Here is a 26744-nt window from a genome sequence, read left to right on the forward strand (position 1 = left end):
TCAACTCTCCGAGTCATGTCTGCAAGTGGCTCATGAATCTGACCTTTAGATGTCGTGAAGGAGGTAGAAAAATGTTTCACAAAGGACACAGTCTTTCAGCCTGGTGAAGGAGTGCCCCTATTAGTTAGAGATTATGTCCCACCCTCTGTTTCCTGGCCCTCATGCTAGCTGATATAACTGGCTCCCTCGTCTCAGAAAGAAAGACTTACATTTGTGACCTTAATATGCTCCAAAGCGGGCAGCACGGTAGCATTGTGGATAGCACAATTGCTTCACAGCTCCAGGGTCCCAGGTTCGATTCCCCGCTGGGTCACTGTCTGTGCGGAGTCTGCACGTTCTCCCCGTTTCCTCCGGGGGCTCCGGTTTCCTCCCACAGTCCAAAGACGTGCAGGTTAGGTGGATTGGCCATGATAAATTGCCCTTAGTGTTGGGTGGGGTTACTGGGTTATGGGGATAGGGTAGAGGTGTTGACCTTGGGTAGGGTGCTCTTTCCAAGAGCCGGTGCAGACTCGATGGGCCGAATGGCCTCCTTCTGCACTGTAAATTCTATGAAAGCATTTTACAGCCAATGACTTCCTTTTGATGTGTAATCACGATTGTAATTGGGAATGGTAGGGACAGGTCTGTCAGCTAAAAAAGGCTCACCTTCAATTCATCTGTACTAGAAATCTACCAACACTACGTTTCTTCTCCAAGGTTTTTGGGTGCGTTGTGACCTCCAAAATTCACACCCAACTCTCCTGGAGCTCCCATGTTTGAATCTCTGCACCTGCCATAGCATTGTGTCAAAAATGACATGATCTGTAACTAAACATTATTCGTTCACATTCTCTTCGATCAATCTTCAGTCTACACGTCAACAATACTGTCCTCGTCCAACACCTCTCCTCCATTGTTTGGCTCAATTGGATTGCCTCACCTGCCTTACTGCAGCCTAAGCAAAACCAGCAGTGACTTCATAGAATCATAGAATTTACAGTGCAGAAAGAGGACATTCAGCCCATGTGGTTCTATGTTCTATGTTCATTTTGGGCCTAGGTTTTATGCTCCCCGGTGGGTTTTGAGGGGTGGGAGGAGGCGGAAGGGGTGTAAAATTGGATGGAAGAGCTTCCCTTTGGCACCCATCCGCCCGTCCCGATCTGGAAGCAATTTTCCACATTGCTGGGTAGATGCCAGTGTTGTAGCTGTACTGGAACAGCTTGGCTAGGGGCGTGGGAATTTCTGAACCACAAGTCTTCAGTACTTAAGTACTATTGTCATAATAGTGTCAGGGCCCATAGCAATATCCAGTAGCTTCAGCATTACTTGATATCATGGATGGTGAATCATATTGGCTAAAGACTGGCATCAGTGATGCTGGGGACTCTGAAGGAAGCCAAGATGTATCACCCACTCTTAGAGGCGCTGGTGACGGCGCCGCTACCGATCTCACCTAAAAAGTTTACCACAAACCCGGTGGTGGCGGCAACATTGAATATCTGGGGACAGTGGAGGCGACAGAGAGGGGTGCGGGGAGCCCTGGTGGGGTCCCCAATCAGGAACAACCATAGGTTCGCCCCAGGAAGAATGGATGGAGGATTTCAGAGCTGGTACCAGTTGGGAATTAGGAGGGTGGGAGATTTATTTATAGATGGGACTTTTGCGAGCTTGGGAGCATTGGAGGAAAAGTATAAGTTGCCCCGGGGAAATTTCTTGAGATATATGCAGGTGAGGGCGTTTACTAGACAACAGGTGAGGGAATTTCCGTTGCTCCCGACACACGGGATACAGGACAGAGTGCTTTCAGGGGTGTGGGTCGGAGAGGGCAAGGTGTCAGAGATTTACCGAGAGATGAGGGAAGAGGGGGAGGAGTCGGTGGGCGAACTAAAAGGAAAGTGGGAAGAAGAACTAGGGGAGGAGATAGAGGAGGGTATGTGGGCTGATGCCCTAAGCAGGGTAAATTCCTCTTCCTCATGCGCCAGGCTTAGCCTGATTCAATTTAAGGTGCTACATAGAGCACACATAACGGGAGCAAGATTGAGCAGGTTCTTTGGAGTGGAGGACAAATGTGGGAGGTGTGGCGGGAGCCTGGCAAACCACGCACATATGTTTTGGGCGTGCCCGGCACTGGAAGGGTATTGGAAGGGAGTGACGGGAGTGATTTCGCGGGTGGTGAAGGCCCGGGTCAAACCAGGCTGGGGGTTAGCTCTATTTGGAATTGCGGAAGAGCCGGGAGTGCAGGAGGCGAAAGAGGCCGACGTTGTGGCCTTTGCGTCCCTAGTAGCCCGGCGCAGGATCCTACTCATGTGGAAGGAGGCGAAACCCCCCGGACTGGAGGCCTGGGTAAATGATATGGCGGGGTTCATTAAACTGGAGCAGATAAAGTTTGCCCTGAGAGGATCGGCTCAAGGGTTCACCAAGCGGTGGCAGCCATTTCTCGACTACCTAGGGGAACGTTAGAGGGAAGACAGATGACCAGCAGCAGCAACCCAGGGGGAGGAGGGGGGAGGGGGGGGGGGGTTTAGTTTAGTTTAGGTCAATAGATAATGGGGTTTTGTTACTTGTGTATTGTTAAAAATTTCTGTATTGTTATTGTTGCGTTTGCTTTGTAAGAGGGGAAAAATTGTTGTTTGGGAAAAAAAATTTCAATAAAACATATTTATATTAAAAAAAAGATGTATCACCCACTCAGCACTTCTGGCTGAAGAATGTTACAAATGCTTCAGCCTTATCTTTTGCATTCATGTCCTGTCCCAGGATAAGGATGTTTGTGAAGCCTCCTCCTCCAGTGAGTTGTTTAATTGTCCACCACTATTCACAACTGGATGTGACAGGACTGCACAGCTTAGATCTGATCCGCTGGTTGTGGAATCTCTTGGCTCTGTTTGTCACTTACAGCTTATACTGTTTGGCACACAAATAGTCTGCCCGGTGTTGTAGCTTTGCCAGGTTGACACCACATTTTTACAAATGCCAGGTGCTTCTCCTAATATGCCCTCCTGCACTCTTCATTGTACCAGTGTTGATCCCCTGGTTAGGTGGTAATGGTAGAGTGGGGGGATATGCCAGGTCATGAGGTTACAGTACAATTGGTTTGAGTACAATTATGCTCCCGCTGATGGGCCACGGCGCCTCATGGTTGGTTGGTATTGAGATGCTGGACCTGTTAGAAATCTAACCCATTTAGCACAGTGGTAGTATCACACAACAAGGCAGCACGGTGGCGCAGTGGTTAGCGCTGCTGCCTCACAGCCTTGTGTGGAGTATGCACGTTCTCCCCGTGTGTGCGTGGGTTTCCTCCCACAGTCCAAAGATGTGCAAGTTCGGTGGATTGGCTGTGTTGAATTACTCCTTAGTATCCAGAGATGTGCCGGTTAGGTTATGGGTTATGGGGATAGGGAGGAGTGGGCCAGGGTAGAATGCTCATTTGGAGGGAATGTGCAGACTCGATGGGCCAAATGGCCTCCTTGTGCACTATAGGGATTCTATATTTCTATATACACGAGAGGGGGTGTCCTCAATGCGAAGACAAATCTGACTTAAGAATTTACTTGGTACCAAGCTAAAAAAAAAAGTAGTTGTTCAAACATTTGACCAGATATTTTATTAATATTAACAATCACTGTCTGGGGTCAGCTGAACCTCTTTGTTAACTACCTCGCCGGTGAAATTTTCCTCTCTTGTTTCAATGTTATAACCAATCACCTTTCTTCCTTTTGAACAGGCTACTTCTGCTTTAGACACGCAAACTGAAAGGAACATTCAAGCCTCCCTGGCCAAAGTGTGCACAAACAGGACCACCATTGTTGTGGCCCACAGGTATTGCTGCAGGAAAAACTGATTCGTGATTTAGGCTGATATGGAATTCAAAGTTAAACTCTGATGTTTTTGCCTTAGCGGCGGGGGAAAACACCACATCCTTCAGTTTTAAAATGCGTACTGCTTAGAGTTGCCCCTCGCAGCCACTGGAAATTCTAAATTAGTGCTCCGATTAAAAGTATTCGAATATTTCCATCAGAATTGAACATTATTACTGAATGGGTAAGTGACATGTTAAGAGTATCAATAAATGGGCAGCACGGTGGCGCAGTGGATTAGCCCTGTTGCCTCACGGCACCGAGGTCCTAGGTTCGATCCCGGCTCTGGGTCACTGTCCGTGTGGAGTTTGCACATTCTCCCCGTGCCTGCGTGGGTTTGGCCCCCACAACCCAGAAGATGTACAGGCTAGGTGGATTGGCCACGCTAAATTGCCCTTAATTGGAAAAAATTGGGCACACTAAATTTATTTTTTTGAAGTGTCAATAAATGATGAAGAACTAAATGTGGAACTGCCCAAGGTAAGTGGGGGGAGGGGGGGGGGGGTGTTTGGGCTTGCCATAAGAAAATTATCTCTTTCAGATGTAGAAATGCTCTCAATTTTCTTTGGTGTATCAAGAGGCAGGGAGGAGATTAAGGTGTAGTGATTCAAAAGAGAGCAGGATTGGGTGATAAATATTCCCGGATACAAGGTGTTCAGAAAAGGTAGGAGAGGAAGAAAAGGAGGAGGGGTGGTGGTATTGATTAAGAAAAGCAATTCAGTGCCGCAAGAGGCCATTTGCCTCTTCGGGTCTTTACCGGCCCTTGGAAAGAGCACCCTACACCTCTACCCTATCCCAGTAACCCCACCTAACCTTTTGGAAACTAAGGGGCAATTTAGCGTGGTAAATCCACCTAACCTACACATCTTTGGACTGTGGGAGGAAACTGGAGCACCCGGAGGAAACCCACGCAGGCACAGGGAGAACATGCAGACTCCGCACAGACGGTGACCCAAGCCGTGAATCGAACCTGGGACCCTGGAGCTGTTTCAGAGGGACTTGCAGTGGTAAGTGGAGAGTCCAGTGGTCATAGTCCACTGCATTATTGTTGTGGTCCAGTGGAATGATCAGACCCATTTTGCTTCTCAAATCATTGGATTCGGTCTTTGTCCCCTCAGGTCATCCTCTTTCCAACACTGCAATATCTTTTCTGAATTCTTTATATCCTAGAATATTAAGCATTAAATCCTCACCATTTTAAGCCACCTTTCCACTGCTACTGCAGCACATTGCTAATTGTGCTAACCACTGTGTCACCCTGCCGCCCCAAGGGGAGGCACTGCTGGACCTCGTCCTTGGGAATGAAGTGTGGGCCAAGTGGATCAGTAGGAGAACATTTAGGGGATGGTCCTCATTATATCATAAAGTTTAGACTGGTTATGGAAAAGGGACAAAGAACCATCTCGAGTAAGAATAATTAACCGGGAGGAAGTCAAACTCAATGGGGTAAAAATGGATCTAGGACGAATAAATTGGAATCAAAGATTGGCAGGAAAATCGGTCCCTGAACAATGGGCTACCTTCAAAGAAGAGATAGCTTGGGCACAGACAAGGTATATTCCCTCAACAGGGAACGGACTGTAGGGCAGAGTAGGGTAACAAAATTCCGAAGCTCCCTGGTTGACAGACGAATATAGAGATTAAGGTGAAGAAGAAAAGATGTGCTTCAAAGAATAGGAGATGATCGCATTAAAACTTCCAAAATCCTTCCAGGGCGTGATGGGTAAATGCAGATCGGGGATATTTCCCCTGGCTGGTGAGCCTAAAACCAGGAGAGAAAAGTCTTGGAATAAGGGGTCGGCCATTTAAGATCGAGACGAGGATGAATTTCTTCACTCAGAGGGTTGTGAATCTTTGGAATTCTCTGTCCCAGGGGGGCTGTGGGTGCTGTATCATTGAGTATGTTCAAGACAGATGAGTAGCTCTCTGGATGCTAATGACATCAAGCAGCGTGGAGATCGTGGGGGGGGGGGAAATGGAGTAGAGGTCGATGATCAGCCATGATCTGTTTGAATGGTGGACCTCGGCGGGCTGACTGGCCTACTCGGTACCTTTAATTAACACGCACACAGAAATTGCTGCATTAATTTTCAGAACTTGCCATGGTGGGGTTTAAGCACAGCTGGTCTGTTGCCGTAACACAAAATCCAAAAACATTGAGTCAGATGAGTGGTGAGGATATCTGGGGGAAGAAACACCTTTGTAAACTGCCGGTGCCTGTTTGTGAATGTAATGCAGCCGTCAGTTCAACTTAGAATCAAGAAGAATGACCAGAAATGGCCGTTGCGGTTTGTCTGACCGGTCCCAGAGTTCAGGAAATCTCACGTTCCACGATGGCGTACAACTGGGCTGTGTGCTGACCCTCTATAACACCTATCCGATATCAGCAGAGACATGCTCCATCTGTTATACCCCCAGATGGAATTGTTTGTCTCAGTCTGCCTTGATCGTGCCACGCCCCATATTGATCCAATCAACATTGTTGCGGCTGATGAAAGGTGCCGCCTGTTTTATGCAGTAATTGACCGTGTGGGCAGCAGATGTTTCCACCGCCAGATTATTGCAGACTTCTCCCTGGCTGAATCGCACTCTAGAAATGCAACCTGCTGCCAGTATCTTAAAAAGAAAAACACTTCTATAAAAATGCTCCACAGAAATTGTAATTGAAGTGTCAGGGTGAAGTACCTTTTCAGATGATCCGTGGCCTCCTTTTGCACTGTCCGGATTTGGTGAGAATGCATTTGGATAGGTTTTATCAGTGTTTGATTAGGGGCAGCTATGTACAATTGTCAATCGTTGCTCCCTTTTGTTGGACTTGTTTGTTTATTGTCACGAGTATCGAAGTACAGTGGAAAGTATTTTTCTGCGAGCAGCTCAGACAGATCATTGAGTACGTGAAGATAAAATAAAATAAAAAGCACTAAAGGGACATGAGGACAGATTTTAGATTGCCATTCTAGTGCAGTATTGAGCGAATCGTGTACTGTCAGATGTGCCTGGCTTCAGATGAGACATTAAACCCAGACCCCATCCGCCCTCTAAGCTGGATGTAAAAGGCCCGTGTACTATTTGAAAAAGAGTGGTGGAATTCTCCCCCATGCCCTGGCAAAAGAACGAGAGACAACATTTCTTTGCACAGCAGGTTGTTGTGATCGGGATTGCTTTGCCTCAGAGTGGCGGAAGCAAATTCAATAGTCATAGTTTAAAAGAGAATTGGATAAATACTTGAAAGGAAAACATGAAATGACAGGTGTATGGGAAAAGAGCCAGAGAGTGGAATTAATTGGATAGCTCCATCAAAGAGCCGCCACGGGCAGAATGGGCTGAATGGCCTTCTGTGTTGCATCATTCTATGACTGGGGTTCACTTCCATAGGATCCCTGCAGTGCAGAAGGAGGCCCATTAGAGTCGGCACCTACCCATCGAAAGAGCACTATCTCTCGGTCCATTCCCCTGCCCTATCCCGGTAACTCCACCTAACCTGCACAACGTTGGGCTATGGGAGGAAACCGAGGTTCCCAGAGGAAACCCACACAGACACGGGGAGAGCGTGCAAACTCCACACAGACAGTCGCCCAGGGCTAGAATCGAACCCTGGTCCCTGGCACTGTGCTGCAACAGTGCTAGCCACTGTGCCGCCCAATCCTGCCATCCAATGACGTCCCGCCACCTTCGAATGCCCCGCAGCTGTTTCACATTCAAGTGAGCGGTAAGCGGTTGCAGGTGGGTCTTCTGCCCCTCGCGTGGGAGGAGGTCACTCGTCAGAGAGCTGCTGGTGGCTCCCTCGTCTCTGCAGTGGACTGAAGAGGAATTGCATGAGAACAAGTTCAGACACCGCAGGACAAGGTAAGTTCAAGGGGTCCCAGGCCGGGAGGCCTGAGTGGAGGAGGGGGGCATGAAGGGGACAATCAGGGTCGGGGGGGTGGGGGGGGGGGAGACACAGAAGCTAGGTTCGAATTGGGGTTTCAGAGGTCACCAGATCTTCAAGGTGGGGGGGGGGGGCAATAATTGGGGCAGGAGCGGGCTTCTCCTCCGAGGACCTACCCACCCAAACATAAAATTGCTGCCGGGCCCGTTCCTTCAATTTCACACCTCCCCTTCCTCAAATCCCGCCTACAGGGAGCGGGAAATTCAGATCTATGATTTTGTCACCGACACCAGGGAACCCTATGTCGCACATGTTCAGCCAACCACATGGTGCCTTTCGTAAACATGGCAGAGAGACAGTCAGTGGGCATGGCGCAATGAACGAGGAACAGAACCGTCTGCTCGGGAGTGTGGGCTACGGATTGACAGTTTTAGACATAATCCTTTCTGTCATAATCCTATCTGGATGATAATGGTATAGTGTAGGTTAGATGGCTTTTGTTTCGGTGCAACATCGTGGGCCGAAGGGCCTGTACTGCGCTGTATTGTTCTATGTTCTATGTTCTATGTTGCGAGCTATTTGTGAGAAGGATGTGTTTCATTATCTGGAAGGCAAGTTAAAGTGAAAGATAATGTGCCGTCTGCAGCTGCAGCAAGACCTGGAAAGGCAGCGCTGTGTGCAGTCAGAAAGTTCAGTGTGCCTCCGTGAACGGGGCTTTTACTCGGCACAGAGTTGCTTTTTGCTAGACTCCAAGGGTTAATAGTGTTTTATTTTCCTTTCAGTAATTAATTGCGGTATGAACAAAGGCTTGGGAACCTGCCGTGGCATCCTCCCTGGCCTGCTGTGTGATGACAAATTGTAAATACATATCCTGCTCTTTGATCTCCGACTAAATGTGTGTCCATCAGCAACTTTGATCTTCAACCTTATTGAGCTATAAAAGCGATGCCGCTCCCACCCCCCCACCCCCAACCTTTTTTTTTGATGTGGGTAGTGTCTATTTATGAGGAGCGTATGTATATGCCACTGGGGTAGGAACAACCAGGGCTCTGGCAGTGGGTTCAGGTGGCGACCACTTCCCATTGGGCTCAAGTGCGATAGCGGAGATAATAGAAAACATTTTCAATGTTTTTTGGAGCCAAGATGTTTTCAGTCGATTGACCTTTTTGAAGTGCGGCAGCTGCAGCTGGTGGGGGCGCTGAGCTGCCACATGCTCCGCACAGCAGTTTCCTGTGTATGGCAAGAGTGCAGGCTGCAGAGAATTATAAGTGTAAAGGGAATGTCACTGTCCTGACTGAAAGGCCTGGTGGGGGATTGAAACAGATTAAAGCCCGTGGAGACTTTCCCTGAAAAGGGACCTTGGAATCCTGCTATGTACAAGAAGTTCTGGGCCGTTCAATCCTGCTTAGAAGAGAAATGGCAGCAGCAATGCTACTCAGTAAAGGTTCTCCTGCAGCCAATGGCAGTCAATAAGCGCACAGGTGGATGGTGTTGATCCTGTTATGGGAGACAGGTTCTCTGGCATCATGTAGTTTCTGAGCATTTAATCTGTAATCGTGGTTTGATAATTTGGTTCATATAATAATCTTTATTGTCACAAGTAGGCTTACCTTAACACCGCAATGAAGTTTCTGTGAAAATCCCCTAGTCGCCACATTCCGGCGCCTGTTCGGGTACACTGAGGGAGAATTCAGAATGTCCAATTCACCCAACAACGCGTCTTTCGGGACTTGTGGGAGGAAACCGGAGCACCTGGAGGCAACCCGCAGGCAGAACATGCAAGCTCCACACAGGGAGAACATGCAGACTTCATTCTATTTCTACTGGGATCTCTCAGTTAACAGACTTCATTCAGAACACAAATTACCATTGCAGTCAGATTTTCAAATATGCTATTTGGTTTGTAATTCTAATCCCGTTTTTCTACCTTCACCTCGGTAGGGAGACGGATTTGCGTTTCTGCAGCTTTCATGATCATAGATCATAGAATTTACAGTGCAGAAGGAGGCCATTCGGCCCATCGAGTCTGTACCGGCTCTTGGAAAGAGCACCCTACCCAAGGTCAACACCTCCACCCTATCCCCATAACCCAGTAACCCCACCCAACACTAAGGACAATTTTGGACACTAAGGGAAATTGATCATGGCCAATCCACCTAACCTGCACATCTTTGGACTGTGGGAGGAAACCGGAGCACCCGGAGGAAACCCACGCACACACGGGGAGGATGTGCAGACTCCGCACAGACAGTGACCCAAGCCGGAATCGAACCTGGGACCCTGGAGCTGTGAAGCAATTGTGCTGTCCACAATGCTACCATGCTGCCCCATGATGGGCGACACGGTGCTTTACAGTCAGTGAGTGTTTTCCTGCAACCTAGCCTCTGCTTTAGTTTACGAAATGCAGCGGCCTCCACAAACAAGAATGAAATAAATAGCCAGATAGTCTGCATTTTAGTACTGTTGGTCGATATTGGTAAATATTTTCCTGATGCTAGACCAATGGTAGGCAGCACAGTGGTTAGCACTGTTGCTTCACCGCTCCAGGGTCCCAAGTTCGATTCCTGGCTTGGGTCACTGTCTGTGTGGAGTCTGCATGTTCTCCCCATGTCTGCGTGGGTTTCCTCCGGGTGCTGCGGTTTCCTCCCACAAGTCCCGAAAGACGTGCTTGTTAGGTGAATTGGACATTCTGAATTCTCCCTCCGTGTACCCGAACAGGCGCCGGAGTGTGGCGACTAGGGGCTTTTCACAGTAACGTCATTGCAGTGTTGATGTAAGCCTACTTGTGACAATAAAGATTATTATTATGTGAAGCAGTGGCAAGTTGATGGAAGACTATATGACAGATGCCAAAGGGATGGATTTAACAGGAAAAGTGTTGAAAGAAATGAGCAGTATCTTATGATTCAACACATCGTTCGTATTAAATAATGGAGGGTATTACATTGTGTAACATGATGTAAGATTGTGCTGTCAAAGTCGATTGGTTTTTAACGTGGCCTGTACCTTTAAGGTTATAATTGTGCCACTGTAAGCAATCAGTGTCCGAGGTCAGCCAGAGGTTTATTACTAATAGACAGGACATTTTGTAAATTAGAAAGTGAAAACAAAGCTGTACGATAACAGTAAAGGATAGCAAGAGATGCAACTGGAAATTATGAAGGGGTTAGCCCAATATTTGTAGTGGGGAACATGGACTGGAAGCATTAGGCCATTTGTCATGAATCTATTGGAGTTCTTTGAAGAAGTAAGTGTTTAATTAGTGGCTATGTAGTGGATATAATTTACTTGATAAACTTCCACTTATGACATTTTAATATGATGGTTTACTTATGACTTTGCTTGGCCACATAACCGCGACCATAGTTCGAAAGCAATTCACGAGTTACATAGCACTGTAGGACATCCCATGGGCAATATTAAGCTGCTGTTTAAATACAAGCCCTTTTTCTCTTGCTTAACGAGAACTATCCACAAATAGAAGAAAGTTGCTTTTGTTTTTCATACGTTTTTTAATTGAATAAAAAATAATTTTATTGGCAGTATCCATCCGATGCTGTTTGCTGGCAAACAGGGGATATAAAGAAGAACTTGATTTCTGTCGTGCCTCTCGTGACCTCAGGAGATCCCAAAGCTCATTACATCCAATGAAACAGTTTTTGAAGTAATAATAATCTTTATTAATGTCACAATTAGGCTTACATTAACACTGCAATGAAGTTACTGTGAAAATCCCCTAGTCGCCACATTCCGGCACCTGTTCAGGGAAGCAGAGGGAGATTCCAAATGTCCAATTCACCCAACAGCACATCTTTCGGGACTTGTGGGAGGAAACCGGAGCACCTGGATGAAACCCACGCAGACACGGGAGAGTGTGCAGACTCCGCACAGACAGTGACTCAAGCCGGGAATTGAACCTGGGATCCTGGCGCTGTGAAGCAACAGTGCTAACCACTGTGATACCGTACTGCCCACTGTTGAAATGTGCTGTTGAAATGTAAGAAACACAACATCCAATTTGTGAATAGCAAGCTTCCTCAAAACGGCAATTAGATAAATCTGTTTTGGATGTTGATTGAGGGTAAAATGTTTGACGGGACACTGGCGAATTTCCCTGCTATTAGAATAGTGGCATGGGACCTGATAACATCGACCTGAGCGGACAAACAGGGTCTTTAGCATCTCAACATCTTCCGCACTTCTCTGCAACGTCAGCCTAGAACACTCTGAAGTGAAATTTAAGCCCACAACCTATCGATTTAAGAGGTACTGCGGGAGGAAACCGGAGCACCCGGAGGAAACCCACGCACACACGGGGAGGATGTGCAGACTCCGCACAGACAGTGACCCAAGCCAGGAATCGAACTTGGGACCCTGGAGCGGTGAAGCAACAGTGCTGGGCCAGGAATGATACCTAGCCCGGAGCAGTTTGCTTGATTCAGCCACTCTCCATCATTCCAGTAGATTCAGGGCACAGCTGCACACGGATCAGTTCAGTGAACCACCGTGGGTAACTATGGCGCTTGTTTTCTTTTCTTTTCCCATTCCCTCTCTGTTACAGATGAAGATTAGTTGGATTCTATAAGAGTTTGCGTAGTTTGCTCATCCGTCTTCTTTAGGGCAGCATAATAGCACAGTGGTTAGCACTGTGGCTTCACAGCTCGAGGGTTCCAGGTTCGATTCCTGGCTTGGGTCACTGTCTGTGCGGAGTCAGCACGTTCTCCCCGTGTCTGCGTGGGTTTCCTCCGGGTGCTCCGGTTTCCTTCCACAAGTCCCGAAAGACGTGCTTGTTAGGTGAACTGGACATTCTGAATTCTCCCTCTGTGTACCCGAACAGGCGCCGGAATGTGGCGACTAGGGGCTTTTCACAGTAACTTCATTGCAGTGTTAATGTAAGCCGACTTTTGATAATAAAGATTATTATTACATTATTACCTGCCTTTGTCACTCAAGTAGAAATCCAGCAGATGAATAGCTTGCCTTGGCCAAGTTTGGGTTTCAGTGAAGCAGGCGTAATTATCGGACATGAAGGGAGGTCATGACCCTGGATGCTCTGGGCTGGGTTGACTGCACAGAGTGGAAGAACGGCCACCAATTATATTTCTCTTTGAAGGTATTTGTTGCTTCCCTAAAATCTGTTTCCATTTTTAAGCGAGTACACAGAGATAAATCCAGTGCGTTGTCATCTGTTATAGATTCTAACCTGTTCAAGTTGAAAGTTCTGGTTCGTTCTCATGTACAGCACCCAGTGTGCAAAAAGCATGCCAATTTATTTAGATATCGGGGTGCACTAATGGCTGGTGGGCCGTACGCGATGAATAACTGAAACATACAAGATTTGGGTTTAATCCCTGGTCTGTGCTGAATTTAGTGAACAAAAGGGTGATGGGTGAGAAGAGTTTGATACAAGCGGGGATGCAGACAGCAGAGTTTTGAACGAGTTGAATTTTCGTTCTTGGGAGATGGGAAACTGGCCATGTAAATTTTAGAATAGTCGCCTCTGGAGATGACCGAGAAATAAAGAGAGTTAAGGGGAGCGATTATTAGTAAGGTGATTATTTTATTTTGGATTGGAGTGGCAATAAAACAGCAAAGGTATGATGAGCTGATTTACTCTGTTGGACCAGGCAGCCTCTAGCCTTTTGTACAGTAATAATTGCTGCACCAAAGATGCTGATTGTTTTGCATCAACATAGGAAATACCGAGGCAGTATTGTTGGTTCAAACCCCGTTTCCTGGACTGCTCTGTTTGCGTTTTCATTGTGTGAGGGCATTGCATAATCTCCGTTTCTCAGGGAACAGTGGAAATTGCTCCCACTGGGACAATCTGCTAATAGACTAAAGGTGTTAATTTCCTCAGCTGTAAACTCTTCAAATGGGAGGCTAATTGACTCTTTGCCTCTGAGAGAGTTCAACAGTGAGTGCATTAAACCGATGACTGATCAAGGGGAAAGGAACCCTGGAGCCCGAGAGGAAATCGGATTCCGGGAGCAGCCATGTAGAAAAGGCAGAAGAGCCAGTGGTTGGCAAAAATACGCTGCATTCCAGAAATAATTCTCCCCCACCCATAACAAAAAGCACTGCCAAACGGACTGTGGCACTCTTGCATCTTGCTCTTGCCAAAGACACATTCCTAAAATCGGTTCTGAAGTATTCTCTGCTGTTTGCAATGTTATGCATCCCAGTGCTGTAGGTTACACATGCTATATTTAATATTGTAAAAGCGCACAAGACGTATATGCTAATTTATTGACTCCAGTCAAGCCTTCCATAGAATTCCTACAGTGCCGAAAGAGGCCATTCAGCCCTCTGAAAGAGCAATCGACCTAGGCCCACTCCCCCGCTCTATCCCTGTAACCCTATTACCCCACCTAACCTTCACATCTTATGGACACTAAGGGACAATTTAGCAGCGGGTTATAGTTTGAAAGACCCTCTGTCCCAACCGCTTCCTTCGGGCACCTATGCCACCATCCCAGACCTGTTTCCGGAGTTATTTTCGGGGCCTTCCGGTGACCAGGCGACAGGGGCGGAGTAGGCATCTGCATCATCACGTCTTGCTGGCACCGGGCCCCGGGAGGAGCCTGAGGAGATCCTGCCTGTCGATGATCCCGGTGGCGGGTTCAAGGCAACCCCTGAGTTGGTTGGTGGGCCCGTGTCGCCCGCCTCACTCAGCGTGGTGGAGGATTCGGGCCCGGAGGGCGACTGTCCGAAGTCTGCCAGCCGCCCAGTGTCGGGAGCGCAGGGTGCACAAGGCCCTCTGAAGCGGGGTGCGGGGCTCACTCGTCCCTGACACTGTGTCGCCCCCCCCACCCCACTCCGGGTGACCCCCGGAACCTGGCACCTCATAATTGAAGGTTCTTTTATTTTTCTGCCTGCATAGATAGTTCAGGCAGTGCCCTATTGGGCCCCTCCTCCATCAACACCCCGACTCCCTCCCTCCCCCCACCCTCCTTTCCCCTCTCTCCCCACCACCCCTCTTCCTTTCCCTTCAGTTGGTACAGAGGCGAGGGTATCTGGTCTCTCCAGCGCAAAGTTTAGTGCTTGTACCATTTGTTTTTTGTAGAAACGTGTTGTGAACTGTTTTAATAATGAGTGTCCACCCTCGCCTCCCCCTCCCCATACATTGGTACTGAGGGGAGGGTGCCCTGTTGCTCCAACACAAAATTTGTGTTTGTACCGTTTCGCCATGTATATATTTTTTACTGTTTTAATAAAAGGATATGGCCAATCCACGTAACCTTCTTGGCACTGCTTTGGACTGTGGGAGGAAAACGGAGCAACCGGAGGAAACCCACGCAGAGTAGGGGAGAAAGTGCAAACTCCGCACAGTCACCCAAGGTGGGAATCAAACCCAGTTCCTGGCGCTGTGAGGCAGCAGTGTTAACCACCATGCCGCCAATAAAACAAAAAAGCTCCATCCAGGAATCCTTGAACTCCAGTTTCCCAAGAGCCACCATAAAGAAATAAACTCAGGGTATCAATGCCGTGTGCATAAAAATATTTATTAATGAAGGTGAGTTACTGGATTATGATTTTATCATCTCGATCCTCTGGTTTTCACCAGATTTATATCCTTTGGAAGTCTTCAGGTTGGATATCTTTCAAATGTAAATGTCGCCGAAGTCCCAGAGGACCATTGGTTGGTGTTGATTTAGCCTGAGGTCACCACACCTCAGGTGAGGGGCAAGGTTGAGAAGGCAGGGCCTTCATAAATAACCTCAGTTGGTACAGGAACTGAACCGCGCTGTTAGTGTCGCTCTGCATCACAAACCTGCCATCCAGCCAACTGCGATGACCGGCAGCACCTTCAATGAAATTAAGCGAACCCGATGTGCCTCACAGATAAAATAAAGAATGGCATCAAGCCACATAAGGAGACATTAGATAAGATGATGAAAAGCTTGGTCAAAGAGGTATATTTCGAGGGGTGTCTTCAAGGCGGGACAGAAAGGAGGAAAGGTGTAGGGAGGGCAATTCAAATGTTGGGCCCAGGCAGCTGAAGGCACAAACAGCAATGGTGGAGCAATTAAAGTGAGTGATGCACAAGAGGCCAGAATTCGAGGAGTGCAGCGATCTCAGAGGGTTCTGGGATAGGAGAGATGGGAAGAGGCAAGGCCGCGGAGGGATTTAGAACAAGGATGAGCTGAGATGGGGACAAAGTCAGGCCATGTTACAGAGGTGAAAATTTTCATTTTCATTCATTTCATTTCATTTCATTTCAAGTGGCCGTCGTGATGGCAAGAATATGAGGTTGGAATCTCTGGAACAAAAATTTAATTGGAGGAAATCTCTGCTCAGCAGTACTGGATGTCGGATGAACAGTTTAGCAACAGTGAAGGAGTCAAACAAAGTGGTGGTGAAGCAGAGCTGGGTATCATCAAGATACATGTGACAACTAACATTGAGCTTTCAGATGATGTCAGCGAGGGACAGCATGTAGTTAAGAAATAGGAGGGGGCTGAGGATAAATCCTTGGGGAATACCTGAGGGAGCAGGAAGGGAAACTGTTGCAAGAGTTCCTTTCCAATCATCAATAGATTGTCTGTTCAGAATATAGGAAGCTTTGGGCAGATTTCTCCCTTACATTTTCAGTGTGTCAGGCTCGGATGGAGAACTGGTGTGTGTCTCTCCAGCTGCACAGCCAAGTTTTCAGTCCAGATTTTCAGGCACTCTGAGGGGGGAAAAAAAGAGTTGGTGAGGTTTACACTGTCAGTCTGGCGGGGCGGGACCTAATGGAGCCCACAGGATCAGGGCGCCATCTTTACAGGGCAGCGCAGAAAGTAAACAGTGCCCCCCCCCCCAGATACGGGGCCCCCCTCACAAGCATCAAGAGATGACATGAGAAAAACATTCTCTTACTAAATGAATGTGATGTGAACTGGAATACATTGCCTGGTTGTAGTAATAATCGCTTATTGTCACAAGTAGGCTTCAATGAAGTTACTGTGAAAAGCCCCTAATCGCCACATTTTGGCGCCTGTTTGGGGAGGCCGGTACGGGAATTGAACCCGCGCTGCTGGCCTTGTTCTGCATTACAGGGCAGCTATTTAGCCCACTGTGCTAAACCAGCCATAGTAACTTTCAAAAGAAACGGAAAAACTGCGGTGCTATGGTGAAAGAGCAGGATAGTGAGGTTAATTGGATAGTTCTTCGGTACTGGCAAGTCAACGGGCCTTCCTGTCCGGTTAATATTCAATGAATTCCTAATGACTGGGTAAATTCAGCACTCCAGTTGTGAATCTTGTTCCACGAAGTTGGGTATCAGCATTGCCATGTTCCTCCAACCTGCATTCCCATTGAGTGAGGTCTCCCAATAGGAGCTGGCACTGCTAGGAAAACTCTTGGACCCCGCAGTCGCTTTGTCCTACAGAAACAGGTCAAGTTATAATTCGCGTCCACTTCATGCTATTTCCTTTAATCGACCCCTCGTGCCCTTTGTGTGAAATAGTTCTAATGTGCACTTCTAATTCTTAAATGAGAACCATTTAATACTTGACTCGGTAGCACAGTGGTTAGCACAGTTGCTTCACAGCTCCAGGGTCCGAGGGTCGATTCCCGGCTTGGGTCACTGTCTGTTGCAACAACGTGAGTGGACTGGGACAGACTGTTGGTGATGGTGACCCCCCAGAAACTTAAAGCAAACGACCATCTCCATTTCGGGGCCATTGATGTAGACATGGGGCGAGGGGGGGGTCGTGCTACATTTCCTCAAGTCGACGTTCAGTTCCTTGGTCTTTCCGACATTTCGAGAGGGGTTGTTTTCGGTAAACCATGCAATCAAGTGATCTGTCGTTGTTTGAGATACAACCCACCACAGTCGTATCATCCGCAGACTTGTAGATCGATTTGGAGTTATATCTTGCCACACAGTCGTGTGCGTACAGGGTGTACAGTTTATCCAATAGTTCCATCAGTGACATTTAAGGGGCATCTTGACAAATACATGAATAGGATGGGAATAGAGGGATACGGACCCAGGAAGTGTAGAAGATTGTAGTTTAGTCGGGCAGCATGGTCGGCACGGGCTTGGAGGGCCGAAGGGCCTGTTCCTGTGCTGTACATTTCTTTGTTCTTTGTTCCTCCTTTTTAAACCCTTCTAGTGACAGAGTTTCCTCCTCTGTCATAATGGCCTGGGTAGTATCTGCATTCTTGGTAAATTCAATTACCAGACATGCTATTTTTTAGTCACTTGATATCTTATGTGACAATTGGAAGATGTTCGGAAAATTAGGTGGGATTCCCCCCCCCCCCCAGCCGTGTGTTTCACGGCGGGGAGACGCAGCGTGCCGTTTGCTGGTGACAAGATTCTCTGCTCCCTCCACTGTCGATGGCATTTTCCATCGAAGCCACCCCACGCCGCCGGGAAACCCACGGGCGGGGGTGCTCCGTTCAGAGAATCCCAGAAAACCACCGGAGAATTCCGGCAAGTATTACATCGCAGTCGCCTGAAAGGGCTTGAGAATTATTACTGGAAGTGAGTCTTGCAAATAATTAATTGAATTGAGATATGGACTGAATGCAGGGCTGTGTACAGTGGGTGAAGGAAGGAGATGAGACATAGAACATAGAACAATACAGCGCAGTACAGGCCCTTCGGCCCACGATGTTGCACCGAAACAAAAGCCATCTAACCTACACTATGCCATTATCATCCATATGTTTATCCAATAAACTTTTAAATGCCCTCAATGTTGGCGAGTTCACTACTGTAGCAGGTAGGGCATTCCACGGCCTCACTACTCTTTGCGTAAAGAACCTACCTCTGACTTCTGTCCTATATCTATTACCCCTCAGTTTAAAGTTATGTCCCCTCGTGCCAGCCATATCCATCCGCGGGAGAAGGCTCTCACTGTCCACCCTATCCAACCCCCTGAGACGAGGAGCTTCTTCAAGCCATGTAGTTACACCTCATTTCTGAGTTTGAAAATTTTCTTTACTCTTTCAGGTTGTCAACGGTGATCAATGCAGATCAGATCCTCGTGCTTCAGAATGGACGGATAGTAGAAAGAGGAAGGTAAGCATCCCACTTAAAAGGGCACTCCCATTCCCATTTAATACTGGGCCAGAGAAGGCAATGGCTTTGAACTGTTCTGCCTTTAAAATATTGTTCAGTACAACTTCCCCAGGTGATTTAGACAAAAATCATACACAGAGACCCCTTTTCAGTCTGTGCCATTAGCTCATCTCCACTACAATGGATATAGGGGGCAGGATTCTCCGGCCCCCCGCCGGTTCGGAGAATCGCCGGGGGGGCAGCGTGAATCCCGCCCCTGCCGGCCTCCGAATTCTCCGGCACCGAACATTCGGCAGGGGCGGGAATTGCGCCGCGCCGGTCGGCGCCCCCCCCCCGCTGATTCTCCGGCCCGCAATGGGCCGAAGTCCCGCTGCTGTCATGCCAGTCCCGCCGTTGTGAATCAAACCACCTACCTTATCGGCGGGACTAGCGGCGCGGGTGGGCTGGGGGGGGGGGGGGCGCCGGGCGATCTGGCCCCGGTGGATGCTCCCACGGTGTACTGGCCCGCGATCGGGCCCACCGATCCGCGGGCGGGCCTGTGACGTGGGGGCACTCTTTTCCTTCCGCCTCGGCCATAGCCTCCGCGATGGCCGATGCAGAAGTGACGCATGCGCGGGGATGACGTCAGCAGCCGCTGATGCTCCCGCGTATGCGCGGACTTCTGGAGTCCCTTCAGCCCCGACTGGCGTGGCGCCAAAGGCCCTTCCTGCCGGCCAGCGGCGCGCCAACCACTCCGGCGTGGGCCTGGCCCCTCAAGGTGAGGGCTTGGCCCCTAAAGGTGCCGGAGTGGTTCATGCCACTCCCTCCCGCAGGGACCCTCCGCCCCGCCGGGTAGGGGAGAATCCCGGCCAGGATATTTGACCATGGCATTCAAGAGTTAGGTAAGGACTGTGTTTCATCTTACCTGATTGCTAGCCATCCCTAAGTAAACAGGTAAATTGTTAAAGTCAATAATTACTACACTTTTACAGCATCTTAGTTACAACTTTAGGAGACACTGCCTGCGTGTATTTTAACCAAGGGTTTTTAAAAACATTACGGAAACAAAATATAAAATCTAGTATATAACAATTTCCCACATTCATCACACCACCCACAGTGGGAAAGTGTGCAGATTGTGGGTGAGGGCAGATTCGGGATACACTATGTTGCTGTTTCCAGTCAAGTTAAAGAAAGACTAACTCTAATTATTTTTTAAACTCGATTTACGGGTTGTGCTAGACCAGCATTTATCCTCCATCCATTGTTGCCCTTCAGAAGGTGGTGGTGAGCTGGCAAGTCAGGCTACAGTTGTATAGAACCTTGATACAGCCGCACTTGGAATATTGCGCACAATTCTGGTCGCCACACTACCAGAGGGATGTGGAGGCTTTGGAGAGGGTGCAGAGGAGGTTTACCAGGATGTTGCCTGGTCTGGAAGGTGTTAGCTATGTGGAGAGGCTGAATAGACTCGGACTGTTTTCATTAGAACGACGGAGGTTGAGGGGTGACCAGATAGAGGTCTACAAGATTATGAGGGACATGGATAGAATAGGTGGGCAGGCACTCTTTCCCAGGGTGGAGGGGTCAGTCACCAGGGGGCATAGGTTTAAGGTCCGTGCGGCAAAGTTTAGAGGAGATGTGTGAGGCAGGTTTTTAAACGCAGAGGGTGGTGAGTGTCTGGAACACGTGGCCAGGGGAGGTTGTGGAAGCCGATACATTAACGGTGTTCAAAAGGCATCTCGACAAATACATGGATAGGATGGGAATAGAGGGATACGGCACTAGAAAGTGCTGAGGGTTTTGGCCATGACCAGTACAGGCTTGGAGGGCCGAAGGGCCTGTCCTGTGCTGTATTGTTCTTTGTTGTTTTGTTATTAACCCATTGCTGTCTGATGGTGTCTGTACATCCACAGTGCTGTTAAGGAGGGAATTCCAAGATTTTGACCCAGTGACAGTGAAGGAACACTCAAGAAGCTTGACACCATCCAGGACAAAGCAGCTCGCTTGTTTGGCAGTAGCAACAGCGTGTACCATCTACAAGATGCACTGCAGCAACTCACCAAGGCTCCTTTGACAGCACCTTCCAAACCATGGCCTCGACCATCTAGAAGGACAAGGATTGATATGAAGAACATAGATTGGGGGCGGATGTTTGAGGGCAAATCAACATCTGACATGTGGGAGGCTTTCAAGTGTCAGTTGAAAGGAATTCAGGACCGGCATGTTCCTGTGAGGAAGAAGGATAAATACGGCAATTTTCGGGAACCTTGGCTAACGAGAGATATTGTAGGCCTCGTCAAAAAGAAAAAGGAGGCATTTGTCAGGGCTAAAAGGCTGGGAACAGACGAAGCCTGCGTGGAATATAAGGAAAGTAGGAAGGAACTTAAGCAAGGAGTCAGGAGGGCTAGAAGGGGTCACGAAAAGTCATTGGCAAATAGGGTTAAGGAAAATCCCAAGGCTTTTTACACGTACATAAAAAGCAAGAGGGTAGCCAGGGAAAGGGTTGGCCCACTGAAGGATAGGCAAGGGAATCTATGTGTGGAGCCAGAGGAAATGGGCGAGGTACTAAATGAATACTTTGCATCAGTATTCACCAAAGAGAAGAAATTGGTAGATGTTGAGTCTGGAGAAGGGTGTGTAGATAGCCTGGGTCACATTGAGATCCAAAAAGACGAGGTGTTGGGTGTCTTAAAAAATATTAAGGTAGATAAGTCCCCAGGGCCTGATGGGATCTACCCCAGAATACTGAAGGAGGCTGGAGAGGAAATTGCTGAGGCCTTGACAGAAATCTTTGGATCCTCACTGTCTTCAGGGGATGTCCCGGAGGACTGGAGAATAGCCGATGTTGTTCCTCTGTTTAAGAAGGGTAGCAAGGATAATCCCGGGAACTACAGGCCGGTGAGCCTTAAGCTTCAGTGGTAGGGAAATTACTGGAGAGAATTCTTCGAGACAGGATCTACTCCCATTTGGAAGCAAATGGACGTATTAGTGAGAGGCAGCATGGTTTTGTGAAGGGGAGGTCGTGTCTCACTAACTTGATAGAGTTTTTCGAGGAGGTCACTAAGATGATTGATGCAGGTAGGGCAGTGGATGTTGTCTATATGGACTTCAGTAAGGCCTTTGACAAGGTCCCTCATGGTAGACTAGTGCAAAAGGTGAAGTCACACGGGATCAGGGGTGAGCTGGCAAGGTGGATACAGAACTGGCTAGGTCATAGAAGGCAGAGAGTAGCAATGGAAGGATGCTTTTCTAATTGGAGGGCTGTGACCAGTGGTGTTCCACAGGGATCAGTGCTGGGACCTTTGCTCTTTGTAGTATATATAAATGATTTGGAGGAAAATGTAACTGGTCTGATTAGTAAGTTTGCAGACGACACAAAGGTTGGTGGAATTGCGGATAGCGATGAGGACTGTCAGAGGATACAGCAGGATTTAGATTGTTTGGAGACTTGGGTGGAGAGATGGCAGATGGAGTTTAATCCGGACAAATGTGAGGTAATGCATTTTGGAAGGTCTAATGCAGGTAGGGAATATACAGTGAATGGTAGAACCCTCAAGAGTATTGAAAGTCAAAGAGATCTAGGAGTACAGGTCCACAGGTCATTGAAAGGGGCAACACAGGTGGAGAAGGTAGTCAAGAAGGCATACGGCATGCTTGCCTTCATTGGCCGGGGCATTGAGTATAAGAATTGGCAAGTCATGTTGCAGCTGTATAGAACCTTAGTTAGGCCACACTTGGAGTATAGTGTTCAATTCTGGTCGCCACACTACCAGAAGGATGTGGAGGCTTTAGAGAGGGTGCAGAAGAGATTTACCAGAATGTTGCCTGGTATGGAGGGCATTAGCTATGAGGAGCGGTTGAATAAACTCGGTTTGTTCTCACTGGAACGAAGGAGGTTGAGGGGAGACCTGATAGAGGTCTACAAAATTATGAGGGGCATAGACAGAGTGGATAGTCAGAGGCTTTTCCCCAGGGTAGAGGGGTCAATTACTCGGGGGCATAGGTTTAAGGTGAGAGGGGCAAGGTTTAGAGTAGATGTACGAGGCAAGTTTTTTACGCAGAGGGTAGTGGGTGCCTGGAACTCGCTGCCGGAGGAGGTGGTGGAAGCAGGGACGATAGTGACATTTAAGGGGCATCTTGACAAATACATGAATAGGATGGGAATAGAGGGGTACGGACCCAGGAAGTGTAGAAGATTGTAGTTTAGTCGGGCAGCATGGTCGGCACGGGCTTGGAGGGCCGAAGGGCCTGTTCCTGTGCTGTACATTTCTTTGTTCTTTGTTCTTGTTCTTTGACAGCAGGTGCATGGGAACACCACCACCTGCAAGTTCCCCTGCAAACCACCCACCATCCTGACTTGGAAATATATCACCATTCCTTCACTGTCCCTGGTTCAAAATCTTGGAACTTATTTTCTTCAGCAGTGTGAATGTGCCTACACCACAGGTGGTACAGTGGTTAGCACTGCTGCCTCACAGCACCAGGGACTCGGGTTTATTTCTGACCTTTGGTGACTGTGTGAAGTTTGCAATGTCTGTGTGGGTTTCCTCCGGGGGCTCCGGTTTCCTCCCACAGTCCAAAGATGTGCGGGTTAGGTGGATTGGCCAGGTTAAATTGCCCTTGGTATCCAAAGGTGGGCAGGTTAGGCGGGGTTGCGTGGACAGGATGTCAGAGTGGGCCTAGGTAGGGTGCTCTTTCAGGGGGACAGTGCAGACTCAGTGGGTCGAATGGCCTCCTTCTGCACCGTAGGAATTCTGTGAGATGTATTGCACATCACCTTCTCAAGGGCATTTAGGGATGGGCAAAGCGCATGAATGATAAAGAAATGATAGTGGTAAAATTTCCAGCTTCCGATCTCTACCCAGTGCCCCCCAAAGAGGAAGTGCGAGAGCTTTGGGAGAGCACAAGATCGAGGGGTAGTGTGGTGCTTTTATGATCCAATAACCTGCCAGTACTTGCTATCAAGCCTCTCATCTGATTAGCAGCCACACGGCTAAAATACCAATGAAACTGACCCAATTTGGAGAGATGAAATTGAGAGGAAGGAAAAGATCAGTGACTGTACCCAAATGTCATGTAATTTCAGGTATATGGAGAACTATAGATGCTTTGATTGTTTTCAGATACACAAAACACTAAAAGCAGAGGTTAGGCTAATAAGACCATTAAAATGGAAAACTGAACATTCGGATTTATTTCTAGAGGGCTGGAATTGAAAAGCAGGGATGTCTTGTTAAAGTTGTCTCGCAGCCTGGTTAAATCACAGCTTGCAGTACCATGAACAGTTCCCATCTCTGTTGACGGTGGAAACCACAAGGATGATAACCTGAACTGAAAGGTTATCAGCAAAGTGTGAACAGACTGGGGCTCTTTTCTCTAGAAAAGCAAAAGAATGAGGGATGATATGTTTGAGGCCTTTATAATAATGGGAGTTTGTTAGATAGACATAGAGATGTTTCCACTTGTAGGGGATTCAAAACCCAGGAGCCAGAAATATGAGATAGTCCCGAGTAAATAGAGAATTCAGGAGAACCGTCTTTACCGAGAGTGGTGACACTATGGAATAGTAAAGGTGAATTGCATTGAATCATTTAAGGGAAGGTGGATAAGCATATGAAGGAGAAAGGAATAGAAGGATACATTGATGAAGGGGTGTGAACTTAGAAGGAACTTCTTCACCCAAAGGGTTGTGAATCTATGGAATTCCTTGCCCAATGAAGCAGTTGTGGCTCCTTCATTAAATGTTTTCAAGATAAAGATAGATAGTTTTTTGAAGAATAAAGGAATAAAGGGTTCTGGTGTTCGGGCGGGCAAGTGGAGCTGAGTCGACAAAAGATCAGCCATGATCTCATTGAATGGCGGAGCAGGCTCGAAGGGCCAGATGATTCTTATCATAGAATTTACAGTGCAGAAGGAGACCATTCGGCCCATTGAGTCTGCACCGGCTCTTGGAAAGAGCACCCCACCCAAGGTCAACACCTCCACCCTATCCCCATAACCCAGTAACCCCATCCAACACTAAGGGCAATTCTGGACACTAAGGGCAATTTTTATCATGGCCAATCCACCTAACCTGCACATCTTTGGACTGTGGGAGGAAACCGGAGCACCCGGAGGAAACCCACGCACACACGGGGAGGATGTGCAGACTCCGCACAGACAGTGACCCAAGCCGGAATCGAACCTGGGACCCTGGAGCTGTGAAGCAATTGTGCTACCGTGCTGCCTTATGTTCTTATGTGGGCAGAGACTAATGCGGGCTATACATCACTACAGAGCACTCGGGCTGAATGATCTGTTTCTGTGCTGTAGACCTGATGTAATCCCTCAGAGCCGTAAAGGTTCAGGTGAGATTTAATAGAGGTGCTCAAAATGATGTGAGATTTTGATAAAACAGGGATTAACTGTTCCCACTGGTAGTGGGGTCAATAACCAGAGATCAGGGGCTGGATTCTCTGCCGGCAGGATTCTCCATTTTGCCGGCAGCCCGGGGGTTTCCTGACGGCGTGGGGCTGCCCCACAATGGGAAGGCATTGACCGGCTGCGGTAACGGAGAATCCCGCCGGCGGGCCGGGGCAGAAATGTGGCGGGGCGGAGAATCCTGCCCCACAAATGTAAAGTAATTAACAAAAGAGTCAGGGGAGGAGAATATTTTTCACGTATCGCATTCTTAAGGACTTGGAATGCACTCCATGAAGGGGCGATAGAAGCAGATTCGCCAATAACATTCAAAAGAATGTAGATACTTGAAAAGGAAACATTTTCAGGACTACGGGGAAAGAGCAGGGGGGGGAGTAATACCAGTTGGATAGCTCCTTCAAAGAACTGGCCAGACGCAATGGACATAATGACTTCCAGTCTGCGCTGTATTTTAATCAGTCCAATACTGCCCTGGACAGACTGCCGGTCCTGGCTGAACACACCCAACCCCAAATCACAGTGTGGTTACCAAACTGGAAGATCTGCAAGTGGCATGACCCTCTCAACCCGACCGCTGCGTGAAAAATCCCATCAACAAAGGAGACCGCTTTGTATTGCCTTCATCAATCTCACCAAGGCATTTGACCACGTGAGCAGAAGTTCGGCTGCTGAGAAAATTGGCGGCCCACCAAAGCTGCTCAATGCGATCGCCGCTTTCCGTGACACCATAAGTTCACCATATGTGGCATCAGAATCCTTTGAAGCCCGCAGTGGGGTAAAAAAAAAGGTTTTATACTGGCGTTGGCACTCTCCTCGTGAATGGGAAGTGGGCGTCTCTGGCTTGGCCCGAATTTAGTGTCCATTCCAGAGGACGTTTAAGAGTCAGCCGCATTGCGGTGGGTCTGGACTCACCTGTAGGCCAGAGCATGTGATAGACTTCCTTTCCCTAAAGAATATTTGTCTCCATCGACAGTGATTTCACGGTCACCAGTAAACTTTTAATTCCAGATTTCTATTGAATTAAAATGTCACCATTTGCATTGGTGGGATTTGAACTCCCTGGGTCTCTGAATTATCAGTGGCAATACCACTAAACCACCACCACCACTTTTTGGCAAATTATTTTCTGCTGATGCCTTCAGATCATCTACACAAGGTGCCTATGAATGTCACAGAGCTGACGGAAAGCTGTTCAGCTTTGCTCGCCTGAGATCTGAGACAGGTGCAGCAAGTCCTTATCAGAGATTTGCTCTACGCCGATGATACCGCAGTAGCGGGGGCAGCACGGTGGAGCAGTGGTTAGCACTGTTGCCTCAGGGCGCTGAGGACCCGGGTTCGATCCCGGCCCCAGGTCACTGTCTGTGTGGAGTTTGCACATTCTCCCCGTGTCTGCGTGGGTTTCGCCCCCACAGATGTGCAGGGTAGGTGGATTGGCCACGCTAAATTGCCCCTTAATTGGGAAAAAAATAATTGGGTACTCTAAATTTGTAAAAAAGCAAAAAAAAAAGATACTGCAATAGCATTCCTTACTAATGAACACCTTACAGACTCACGCCTGTAAAAGAGTTTGATTTTTACCATCAATATAATAATAATCTTTATTAGTATTTAGGGCAGCACG

The 26744-nt window shown here is 48.1% G+C and overlaps 1 protein-coding gene across 2 annotated transcripts in view; it reads left to right on the forward strand.

Moving 5' to 3' along the window:
* abcb6a (ATP binding cassette subfamily B member 6 (LAN blood group) a) overlaps window positions 1-26744 on the forward strand; it is a 300475-nt gene that overhangs the window by 261179 nt on the left and 12552 nt on the right. For both annotated transcript variants that reach the window (XM_072468683.1, XM_072468682.1), the window contains 2 exons: window positions 3704-3798; window positions 18653-18721. In XM_072468683.1, the coding sequence (XP_072324784.1) occupies window positions 3704-3798; window positions 18653-18721 (164 nt within the window). The remainder of the gene's footprint in view (window positions 1-3703; window positions 3799-18652; window positions 18722-26744) is intronic.

Source organism: Scyliorhinus torazame, chromosome 2 (assembly GCF_047496885.1).
Source record: "Scyliorhinus torazame isolate Kashiwa2021f chromosome 2, sScyTor2.1, whole genome shotgun sequence".
Classification (NCBI taxonomy): domain Eukaryota; kingdom Metazoa; phylum Chordata; class Chondrichthyes; order Carcharhiniformes; family Scyliorhinidae; genus Scyliorhinus; species Scyliorhinus torazame.